General features: G+C 42.8%; 1 protein-coding gene across 14 annotated transcripts in view; it reads left to right on the forward strand.

The window, feature by feature from the left end:
- Nucleotides 1–908: 908 nt before the first annotated feature.
- Nucleotides 909–12,445, forward strand: part of LOC110985497 (uncharacterized) — a 277,011-nt gene continuing 265,474 nt past the window's right edge. For 4 of the 14 annotated variants that reach the window (XM_087148957.1, XM_087148950.1, XM_087148953.1 and 1 more), the window contains exons 1-2: nucleotides 913–1,214; nucleotides 4,642–4,814. In XM_087148957.1, coding sequence (XP_087005083.1) covers nucleotides 4,676–4,814 — 139 coding nt within the window. In that variant the 5' untranslated portion in view covers nucleotides 913–1,214; nucleotides 4,642–4,675. Of the gene's footprint in view, nucleotides 1,215–4,641; nucleotides 4,815–5,324; nucleotides 5,659–12,445 lie in introns of those variants that run through there. The other 10 variants (XM_087148948.1, XM_087148949.1, XM_087148952.1 and 7 more) reach the window with 6 other exon arrangements.

Consider the following 12,445-nt stretch of genomic DNA (forward strand, 5'->3'; position numbering starts at 1 on the left):
GACCAAAATAATTAAACAAAATATACTAGGCCTACAGCAGGCTCGCTGACAACTTGCTGAACTATGGAGCTATCCTTCTTTATAACGCCCTATACATTATGTAACACATTACACATGCAGGAATCATAAAATAACTACGCTCAAGGTAATGTTTAAGGAGGGTATTCGAATTCATAGCAGTGGCACGCCCTCTCTGACATGTCGACCTCCCCAATTTCCAGAGCTCCGTCCCTTGGGACCGAGAGACCGTCACAAAGCGGGTCACATATTATATGTATTATGATGTTGTAAATCCGGTTGCTGTGTTCCACTCCCGACAGGTTTCATGTAACAAGACATTCTGAAGAATATTGTTCAGCAAGCATTCCCTCGGCTTTGTTTGCTTCGAAGAAAAGCCGATCCGTACGCGTACTTACCCAAGCACTGCGTCGCCCGTTTGGGGGACAATATTTCGCCAAGCCGTATCGGCAGGAAAGAAACGACCGTTTACACCTGATAATCACCGACATTGTCACAAACTTCAAAAAGATACTAACTTCCGGAAGCAATAGATCTGTATCCGTAATTTCTTTCACAGGGTCGACGTCTTATAGGCCTATTTGACAGATATGTTCGAGTTTGTGTCAAGGTATGTATAGGTGTCACTTGGTTAAATGATGCACATTTTTAAGTGTAGAGGTTGAAGCTCAATGAGAGCGAAAACAGGGTTATCAAAGTTTCCGCCCGCAGCGGCAAATACTAATGAAGACATCCTGGGCTAGCTGTTGCCAGCCTCGCCAAGCACATAGGTGAACCGGCGCATGGATGAGCAACGGGTAGTTGCCGAGGGTGCCAAAGGCTAGCCATGAGCCTAAGTCAATGTCGAGCAATGCAGACGTGATGCGTTGGGACTGCTGCAGACGTATTATGCACGGGTGAAAAGAGTGAATCATAGCAAGACCCTGGCTTGCAATGACGAAGGAAAAAATCGTGTGGTAAAATCTCTAGGATATTTTCTGCCGCACATGGGATGAGTTGAACTGAACGTACTTAGTCCCAAAGTCATCTCCAAATACACGCGCTGTGTGCTTGTCATTTTGTATCACATTAGCCGCAGTGAAATCGCCATGTGTGCAATATCACGGCAATGTTTATATTCCTAGATAGACCAGTTAACCTTAGATGTAGTAGAAATAAATATGCTGACGTGCTATCAGGGGAAACGCTTAATTTAGGTAAGTAGAGAGATTTTTTTTGGCCGGTATCTGAGAATAAACGTATTTATTTATTTTATTTTATTTTAATTTATTTTTGAAGTACAGATTGCCGGAGACGGCCATGCCGTATTGCAAGCATGTTTCGCCAACACATAGGGCCAGCCATGTTTCGGGTCCTGTGTGTATACGTGCACGGAATTCTCGATTCCTATACCTGCTATTCAGTAGAGCTGGAAGGGGGGGTCTTGTTAAACCTTGCCATGAACTGGTTCAGTGATACATGACGAGATCAGACAATACTTTGCGGGGGTGTCGTTCTCGGTATACCTTAAAGTTGAACAAACTGGCTTGCTGTGATGTCCCAATCACGTGGAAAAATATCACACCCGCACCCTCGTTTAAGGCAGCAACACTCTTATCCTGGCTGTTTTTCTTCGTGGCAAGTCTGTCATCGTCAGATATGTTTTCGATATCCCCCCTACCGGAGTGTTTTTGTACCTGCACAGCTTACCGGACCCTTTTATATAAATGAGCTTTATAGACTTTCTGGCTTTCAGTAAGTCTTGTACCGTACCCGCGCTCCATTCATACCAGTAAATGCCGGGACGACCACGTGATCCTAACGAGACGATGTTACGAACAACGACAGCAGCGATAATGGCATGGAAGGACAATGACAGCGTGACATAAATATGAATTAAGATTGAATACCGATCCTTGGCCCTTTAGAAAGCATCGCTCGCAGAACGTGCGTTTCACCAAGCACGTGCCCCCACGGATGCCACGGTCTGTCTCCGTGACGTCTCGTGTCGCCGCCGCTGCTAATCTTTCACGACTTCATTTCTCACGCTTTAGTCAAGCTGTCTTTCCACTTCCTGGTGGTTGTGTCACTTTTTTATAGTTTATCTTTGGATAAATTTTCTAAAAAGACAGTCCACTTATATATCTTTGGACCGTCTGTGGATTCATTTTCTGTGTCATCATATCGTTGGCGTAACTTGTAGGGACAATTATTTTGTCGTCCGTCGCGCGTCGTCCGTTGCGCGACGCCCGTCGTCCGTCGCCTCTTACTTTTTGTTGGGTCCCAATTCTGCCATTTTCCAGTGCCATATATGCCATTTTCCGTCGTGCGTCGCCCGTCCTGCGTCGCCCGTCGTCCGTCTTGCGTCGCCTTTATGAAAATTCAACCAAGTTTTTTAGGGGAAAATTTTCCGCAAATTTTGTATGTTTAGGCAAACTTATCCGCAGTGCAATTCACTCTTGCCTACTGTAAAATTGTGCTGACCTGTTTTCATGAAATTCTTGAAAGAAATCTGCCAGCCGATACAGACATTCCATGTTTTCTTTGAATTCATCTTGAAATACACAAATACAAGACAGCAAATTGTTTTTGTTACTTGTGCTGTGAATAAATAACTGTTTATTGAATGTTCGGGGGCAATTATCACTTGGTTTAATTTTCAGAATAATATTTGTTTTTTGTGGGTGTGTATGCCATCTAACTTTTTTTCCAAATGTCTGCAAGCATGCCCGGACCTGTACATCAAGCAGTTAAGTGTGTGTGTGGTTTTTTTTTCGACTCGCGCTCACGTTTGTTTTGCTTTGTGTAACCCCCCCCCCCGGCTCCCCAAGTGATTGACGCCCTCATCAAGATGTTTTACTTTAGAAATGGGGGCGTTAAGCATTAATTGAATGACTTAAATGCCTAACTTGTGAGTGTCGAGAAACAAACTGCCTGTATCCAAGGTATGAGTAGCGAATGCGTACCTTAGAAACGAATCTGCAGGTATTTCTTACGAATTTGAGCGGGAAAACCTATTGTGGAACTTGGAAAATGTTCTGAACGGACTTTTTGCGGAGAAAATGAACTCTCGTTAAAAATTGCGTGTGCATTGAAAGTTGCTATTGGCCCTAAAAACAAAGTTCGCTGAAGAATAAATTGTCACGGTGGCGCGTGGTGGGTCTCGAATTTGTTAGCGACTCCCTACAACATTCCAACCAAGAATTGGCAGCTCAGGTAAATTATTACAATGTGTGTATAGTTGGGAACAAGGGAAGCCTTCAAACACATAAGACACGAACGATTATAGCAAGAGGGCGCAACGCTCGTCTTTACTGTACTTTATTCAACTTCTACTGCGAAAATCACTCAAGAGCTTTTAAATGCGTCCGGGGGAGTGGACAGGATTATTCAAGTTCTCTTGATTTGTGCCGAGTGTGGCGTTTGAATCGTTATGTTTGTGGAATTGTCACGCACATTGCTCATCATAGTTTATATAGAGGAGATACAGTCACGCATTGGTTGCAAAATCGCTTGAGGGATGAAGACAAACTTGGAGTGTCCGCTTCGGAGAAACTCGATACAACTTTAGCCAATGTAGACCTAACATTGTCAAAAACATGACCTGTTACTGAACCCGTGGGTTCTCAGTAGTGAAAGTCAGAGGTCAAGGACCAAATCCATTGAAAAATGCGTGTCTTTTTCAACTGATCGTTTCACACCCAGTCGTATTTGCCGCTCCTTTGGGGTTCTTAGGATTGCTATTGCACTGGACTTCTCAATTACACGCTCGCTTGATAACAATAGTAGGATCATATCGCGGGTACAGAACTCTGGCACCGTGGCTCACCCATGTACAGTTTTCAGAAAGGTGTTACGTCACGAGATCAGCACTCACATTCAGAAGGTATTATAATTGATAGCCCAGTGCCAGCGCCTAAGAATGAATAAAACTGCTGAAATCGAGTTTGATCTATAGATGTGGGGCCTTACCACCTGTAGTACGGGAAAATTGAACAGCCTGCTCACCTGTGTCCGGGTCGAACATAGCTTAGCTTAGTAGGCCTCGCCTGCCTACTAGCACTAGGGCCCACTCTGTGAACCTTTCGTGTAAACCTTTCCGTAGGCCTATAACCCTAGCTCGCCAGAAGTGATCTGAATGTGTAAGAGGTTGAAACATCATTGAAATTGTTGGGAGGTAAAAAAAACAAAGCAAAACAAAAAAGTAATGTGTATATGAATTAACCCAGCTTTTGAACCACGGATCAAAGTCGAAACGAAATTCCACCGTGCGGAATCAACAGGTGTCACAGCTATGTCGCGATGCATCCTTCGGGAATATATTAGGTTGTATTGATTTATCGTCACGTAGCCCAATAGGTCGGGCTCTTACAGACGACCGAAATGCACATGATTTGTCTCTGTGCCACTCTCATGTCATTGACGCCGCAGAAAGAAAATAAAAGTTACAAATGTAGTCGCATCAATGATCGCGTGGCATTTTGGATCTACTATGAAAGACTCAGTTGCAGTCAGTGTTAAATATGCGAATCTGTCACGCGCCATGAACTTGGTCAAATGCGGCAGCAACATCATTCACCCGTGATAGTAAAAACAGCATAATCTGTTACATTTCAACATTTTTAATGGTTTCAATTCTCGGAGGAGAGCAGGGTCACAGTCGTCGTGAGGCAGCGACATGGACTTTAGCGAAGGCGGGCCCATTTCCCGCATGTCCGTCACAGACGTCTTGGAGAGGCAGGGAAGAGGCGATGAGAACTACAGGTGGTTCGTGGAGGTGACGAATCTGGCCGATCGTGTGGTGCTGCAAGTTGCCGGTAAGTTTGGAAAGAAAACCCTGAAGTAATTGTCAGGTTGCATGCGTTTCCAGTCGCCTTGTTTACTGGACTCCTTACCCTTTGACCGCCCCCCCCCACATCAAATGCATGCAATGCCAGCCCTACGCATCCACGTGTTGCTCCAGCGGCGTCAGATTCCTTGGTTACGGCTTGCAGTGACGGACGAATCCACGTGAAATGTGTGAAGCGGCTTTCATAAGCGCGCCCGTGACTTTCAGCCGTAGCCATTTGAACACGGACTGACCACAAAAGTCACACAGTCGTACGTTCAAGCCCAACCCCTATCCCTTTTTCCAATGGTTATGGTAATCAGAGATGTCAGAGGCAGACCGTAGTCCAAACATTATTGACAGCAGTTAAATCCCATCCAAGTCAGTAGCCTAGCACAGAGGCATGCATTATGAATGACAGTAAATCCGACGGCCAATTGTAGTCGGATTCTGTGTGGTGTGTAAATCACCGCGCACACACCAGGCACCGTACCTAGGCTAGCTTGGCAGACCGGGCACCAAGGCGCAGACGAACCCTGACTTCAACGGGGGCAAGTCGGCCCAGTTACAGGCTACTGGCACTGGCTCGAAATCCACAAGTCTAGTGTGGTAGGATAACTGTCTTCCGTAGACAGTTTTCCTTGGGCCAAGTCATAAGTTAGCATTTCTAAAGTTTCAACCGTGTTTTGGGGGGTTCGCCAAAGAAGAATTGAAGAAGTTGCTTGGTGAGATGCCAGTACCTGGTGCCTGGTGCGATTAAAAAACCATGGCCGAACAAGATAAAGAGAGAGGAAAGGATTCGGTCTTTGAGCAAACTATTCACTCAGCCAAAGGTTAGTCAGTTAACTTTTGTTGTTGGTTGCAACTGAAAGAGTTCAGTCACAGTTTCATAAATAAGCCACGGTCTGCTGGCATGCTATGAAGAGGTACACGTCGATGTGAACACACAATAACAGTGCCCGGTTGTAGCGTTTGCCAGCGGCTCTGCCCTGGGCCGGGAGGGACCAATAGATAGTACATATTAAAAACATGAAATGCATTAGCCATAGGAAAAAGTTCCATACATGAATGTATTGACAATCGTATGCACACTCTATGAGACTGGTCCGAATTTTTGCAACATACATGTAAAATTTAGATTTTACTAATTAGGCCATGTAAAATGTCAAATGACTACAACTTTTTTGTACAAGTACGATAGACCTACTCCACCATTTTTAAAATCTCACCATTTGGGCTTGGAGTAAAAATGTATGCATTCAAGCTTGGAATGCTTGGTTTTATTGTGTGACGTCACTGGTTAGAGTGTAAAGGGAAATCACTAATTTTCCTTGCATTAGTTTGGAAGCCATCAGAAAGTGATAATGTGGCCCCCTAAAAAAATTTAGCAGGGAAAATGTCTGAACATTTAGTTAAAAAACACAGTTCAAACATGTCCCACAGGGTTTGTGCACAGGGTGTCATGTGATGTACACACATGGAACTCTTTCCCTTGTGACAGAAAGTTTTTTTTAAATGTGTAGAAAGTCACCATAGGTGTTGAATGAGGTGACATTTTGATCAGAATTAAGCTTCAGTACTCTTCGTCTATATGGCATTGTCTTTTGAGAATGATTGTAAACATCACTATTTAAGATAGTGACCACCATTTCTCTGAGCCACTCCTTTTATGCAACTTGGGAGAATTCACCTTTTGCCACGTCACAACTTCCATAGTTGGTATTAATTAGGAATAGTATGCAACTCGGTTCCCAAAACCCTATTCATCTTCCACTGAATAGGCGATTTGTGGAGTCTCTCATTGGAATGACCTCCAGTCATTGTTTAGGTCTCTCCGAATGTCCCATTGTACTCTCAATTCGAAGATCTCCTCAAATATTAGGGTCAAAGACCTAGGGGCAGGGCAAGGCAAACAAAATCGATCAACCAGAAATTCTGGCCAACAGGACCCTGGCTGTCCTTTTGGCAAAGTTTGTGTCTCAGTGCTGAATGAGGACAGGTTTTTATCAAAATTAATATTTTTATTTTTTTTTTTTGTAACTTTTCGTTCCTCTCATGTGTTGCTTTGTAGCAGGTTGCCAATCCTTTTCCATTCCTAAAAATTCCATTTTGCACCCCGTCATTCAGAACACTGCCTTGCTTAGAACTGCAGCAGTAGTTTGTAAATCACAGTTTTTAATCATTTTATGGTGCTGTGAGAACATTTAGAAATGAAATGTTTCATTTCCATGATTGATGGAAAATTGGAATTCATTTTATACATCTAGTGGTACCGGTACCTCTGTAAAAATGTCTGTGTTATTTGCGCAAGGTTGATTATTATTGCTCAACCCCCCACATTCTTTAAACTGTGCACACCAGTAACCCCTTCCGCATCACCAACATTGTTGCGTCACTTACGCACTCCAAATATAAATATATATTGTAATATATATTGTACTCTGATGTTGCCAGCAGTGTTCTCAATACCATGATTGTACCATTCCGGATTGCGTGGAATGCATCAGGCTAACCCATTGATCGATAATTAATCAATTGCTTGCCCAGGGGTCAGCATTTGCCTTTGTCAGCACTGTCGCCAGCTTTGAGCTTTGGGCTTTGGGAGGTGGAACAAAAGATTATTTTCATGCTTGTGGTTTCTGCTGATGGTGGGAGGGGCAGCTACTTGGGGGGAGGACCTTTGGTCCCCCCTTGATGACAGACCTGGCTCTTGTGAGTAATTGTACATTGTGCAGAAATAATTGAGATTGAGATTTGCAGGCATGGAAAATTATTGCCCTGAAATGCATCAGAGCTGAACTGTCCTCACTATAAACCACTTTTTAGTGTCTATCAAGGGAATAGTTCGAATCTTGACCCAGGAATAAGATTCCACCTTTCTTGTCTCCAACGGGTATAGTAGTGTACTGAGGTCTCTCCATCCAACCAGAAAGGTATGAGAGGGGGTCTTTTTACATACATTTAATTTGTATGTACTACATGTGTACACATGTTGACACATACTCGTTTACTTTACAGACCTAGTGTGGACATTCCTGTCAATGTAGTTGAGAAACCTCAGTGAAAAGATTCATTTTCTTGAACTATGAATACCATTAATGGTTTCCTTGATGAATCTTTTTCATTTTGCGATAGATAACCCTAACCCAAGTGTCTCTAAAACTGTTTTCCATAAGGGGGGGGGTAACTTTGCATGGACCTTAGTGGTGCTTAGTCCGCACAAGGTGCACACAACCTGTATTATGTGGACCTCTTTAGCTCACACTAGGTACCTGAGACAAGTTCAATCAAGGACCATACATGTAGTTAACCGTAGTTCGACTAACTCTGATCGAATGCACGCTAGTCACTGATGCCTGGACTAGTCTAGTCAGCTACTGGTACCAGCCTACCGAGGTTGGTCGCATTGTTGGTTGCCATAAACTGTTTTCAATAGCATAGTGCAGAGAGGATCAGTTATAAGAAAAGTGCTGGAAAAATGTTACGTAGTCAACGACCATTTTCACTTTAATTTTTGATACTTTACTCTTCCTGTGGCCACCTTTTCTCTCCTTCGTCCTAATGACCTGACTTTGACTTTGTTTGTTTGCACTTCAACTTCACTGCACCTGAGCTAGATACATGTACGTCATGAACCAACCAATAGTTAACTAGTGGTCCTTAATCGAACTAGCCCAATGTGGAACTGCAAATTTGTGGTAGTCTGGCATACAAGAAGTTGAAGAACGCACTGCGTATCTAAATCGGAAATCTTTTCAAGGCGACTTCTCGTACTTATCCTGATGCTACAAACAAACAAGCACTGCAAATTGCTTGGGTTACTTTTACTCGCCATCCCATAGCTTCATTCGTGTAAGAGCTCCAGGACTGATCTTATTCAAGTTTGGATTTATTAAGAATCTCTTGGGCTGAGTCAATTGATCTGTTGCATGGAGGCAAAGGAGTTGCAAGGAAAGTGCATTGCCTTGCCTATTCTTCTTACGGTGTTGTGGTTTATTCCTGGAGTCAGTGAAGCTGTATTTTGCTTGGTTAATCCTTTAAATGCTGCTCAGGTTTCTACCTTTTTGTCTGGGGATTTACTAACCAGAATAATGGCTCCTTCAATGCAGCTCAAGCCTTTCATTTCATAATGCCTATTAGTCTAGCTACACACCCAGTCAAAAAAAAGTACATGTACCGGTAATATAGATTGGATTCCAACAAATTGTTCTGAGTTCTGTTAACTTCAACTTGTGCAGTGTACAGTATGTATCTGCAACTTGAAAGTTTTAAAAAGGCTCTCTGCAGATCTGTTAACATAAAACTTGTCATAGCATGTACATGTACTTGTACGTAAGGGAAACTTTGCTTGCTTTCTATATTTCTTGGGGGCGTGTGGCCTCATGGTTAGGGTTTGTAGCTTCTCAGAGTCAGGGGTTCGAATCCAACTGGTGACAGCATGTTGTGATCTTGGGCCAGCCACTTTACCCCTGCCTGCCTCTCTCCACTCAGGAGTAAATGGGTACCTGTGAGGTCAGACACGGTTAGGTTTAGCTGTTTGCTCCTGATATGGCAGCATCAGGCTAGTCATGTACATGTATGTGTATGCTCCCCAGGAAGCTGAGATGGTTTCAGGAATCTTCAGTTGTTAACCCAGTGTGCAGGGAAAATGATAATACAGCACATAGATGCAGTACTTTGTAGTATTATGCACTTAATAAGAACTGTTTTATTATCGGTAGTAGTATTGTTTATCTCATTGATTTCTTTATTTTTTTGCACAAGTGCACTGTACATTCATAGAATGTACATGTACATTACATGTACAGTCAGTACATTAATGAAATGTCTGTAGAATGTTAGCCCCTGTGGCAAAGTTACATGCACGTGTGATGACCTTCACCCCGTCTAAATTCCGAGATCCTAGACCCCTGACTCATCCAACACACTCGGCGTCATTGGACGGGTACTTGCTTTACAGTAAAACGCGAAAAAAAATCTTGAGTCTGTGTCAGTGGGTGGTCATACTTTCTGCATTTTGATCCTCTGACCCCAACTCGGTTTACAACCATTGATTGTACTAAACTGTGCTTTACCTTGTCATTGAATCCCGTTCGCAGCCTACTTTCTGTGAAAACTCAAAACAAGTTTAAAATTAGTACTGTTGAGGCCAGGGTACACCTGAGCAGAAAACCTGAGCTACTGGTAGGCCTACTTGCTTCCTCTGATATACTGCATACAAGGGTACTCTTGAACCTAATGATATTTCAAGCATATTTGTCGTCGGAGTTACCGTATTGAGGAGCTTACATGTATGTGGTATCATTGCGTATGATGCTCATGAAATAAACAGTGCTTTAACCCGATGTTTCTCTAGACATTTTTTGGTGAAAAACCTCCTAAATCCAGCAAAAATCCACTGTGACTGTTGTTCATTTGCAGTACATGTATTTGTGGCTTAGCTGTAGATTTCTCAATTCCACCTGCAGATTCTGTTGAAAACAGGTGAATTTTGTCATTTTTGAAGGATGTACATGTATGGGATGCTTTTGGCCAAAGCTCATAAGTGATAAACGTTGTTTATCTGCAGAATTTCAACCTGGAACTGGGGCACTGTACTCTCTTTTTTTTGCAATAGTTGACTTTGGTCTGTCATATAATTAAAAAAGGAGAAGTACATCGCCCAAGTTACTGAGTCTAAATCATATCAGAGTGAGTGACGGGCCGCTCATGATGAACTTGTAACAAAACAATGGATGTACTCCATAAACTTACAGAGCCTTCCAGAGGGCAGTACACTGCTGTAAAAAAAAAAAAGGTACTGCTGCATGCATTTTTCCAAAATACACGCTAACCCAGTGTTATTGTCAGTGTCTACTGTCTACCTGCTGACTGACATGTTCAACAATAATATTTGCAAGAATTCTGTCTCCTATCAGATATAAGTATTCAACCCGTATATAATAACACAGCTAGGCACACCTACATGTAGATGTAAGGACCAAAAAAAAAAAAACAATCAAGGTGCATTTCTTGTGTTTGTGCAGCCACTGTAAATTCTAACCAAAGAAATATGGGGAAAAAAATGCAGTCTTTGGAGTGGAAAGCCATGCAGTTGTCAAAGTTGCTGCAAAGAACTGTGGAATTTTCAGGCTTTCAGCTGACTTTTTTGTTCACGCCGTACGAAGCCAACAAGAGTTGGAGTTAGGATTTGGCTTTGAAGGACACGTTCCTGGAATATCTGTAAACAAGCAGTCTTTTTATATAGGCGCACGTGTGTGTGTATAAAGTGCGTCAACTCCGTAGCTTTCGGAACAAATCCTGCACTTAAAAATGGGATGGGCAACATATATTCCTGAACGAACATTTAGCAACTCGGTTCACAAGCTGTCTCATGCACCATCCTATTTGAGGATACTGACACAAATCATCTCATACATGTATCTGCTGAGCCCTCCTGGAGCTTGATGTGGGTGGACACTTCCATGTGGGCAAAATGTACAAGTTTGCATGGATTAATTAAGACAGTGAGCTACTCAAAGTGTTCCGTGACTTCAAATGCCAAATTTTGATAAAGATATGTGGCCCCTGTAGGCAAAGTTTCATTTTATCTTCCCCCCCCCCCAAAATATGGATGCCCATTGAGTGGATTGCTCTGTACATGATGATGAAATGAGGGAGACAAATCTGGGCTTGAGAAGGACATATCTTTTCCTTAACCAAGGGAGGGGGTCCAACCTGTGGGTAGACCCACCCAGTATATGTAATTGTCTTGAAGGACTGGCACTTAGTTGTCGGGGGAGGGAGGTACATGTAGTTGAAGTTTCCCCTTGGCCTTCTGGTGCAAGTTTGTCTGCTGGCTTTTGCTGAGCTTTGATGCAGTGGTCAAGGTATTTGCATGTTAAGAAGCATTTGAAGAAAGATATGGGACAGAGAGAACTCTGGTCCCCCGCCTTTGTGTTGGTTATTGTTTGATCGGAATCTCAGGAATTCTTTACAGACTTCTAGGGGGGATGTGTTAGGTAACAATAGTCTAGAGTGTGTATAGGGATTGGACATGTAAGGGGGGTATCACTCCGTCCCATATCTTGCCTGGTATATTAAGAAGAGCCTTCAGATGTGAATATGTGCACAAAGACAAGCCTACAAGTATAAAGTATAAATGATGTACATACATGTACATGTATACATGTAGTATGAGGTGACGGCTACATTTGCATGGTTTCTAAATTGACATTTTGGATGGCATGGATGTCATTATCAGTCCAATTGAAAGACTGTTTTTTTTCTCGGCGTTGTTGCATGTTGTGGTTTGTCCTTCCATGGTCCATCCATGGAGAGTAGCCGACACATTGCCCAGAATGTGAAGAAACCTCACCTGTGGCTCTGTAAAAAAATTAATGATAACTAGTCAATTGAATGTAAAAGTTCTTAAGGGAAGAGACTGATGTTTCCGTGAAGTCATTTGCAAAGCTATTCCCTCTTTTATTTGTCATCATTGGTGTGAAGTTTGGGTACAGTAGTGGAATGGGCAACAGTGACTCTTTTGTGAACCTTATTAGTGCAAGTTAGGTTAGCCACACTACCTCTGTTTAACAATGAAAATACATGGTACGTGTACACTGTATAATGGGGGATTGT

This window comes from Acanthaster planci, linkage group LG18, assembly GCF_054643075.1.
Source record: "Acanthaster planci isolate LZ-2023a linkage group LG18, COTS_SCS, whole genome shotgun sequence".
Taxonomy (NCBI): domain Eukaryota; kingdom Metazoa; phylum Echinodermata; class Asteroidea; order Valvatida; family Acanthasteridae; genus Acanthaster; species Acanthaster planci.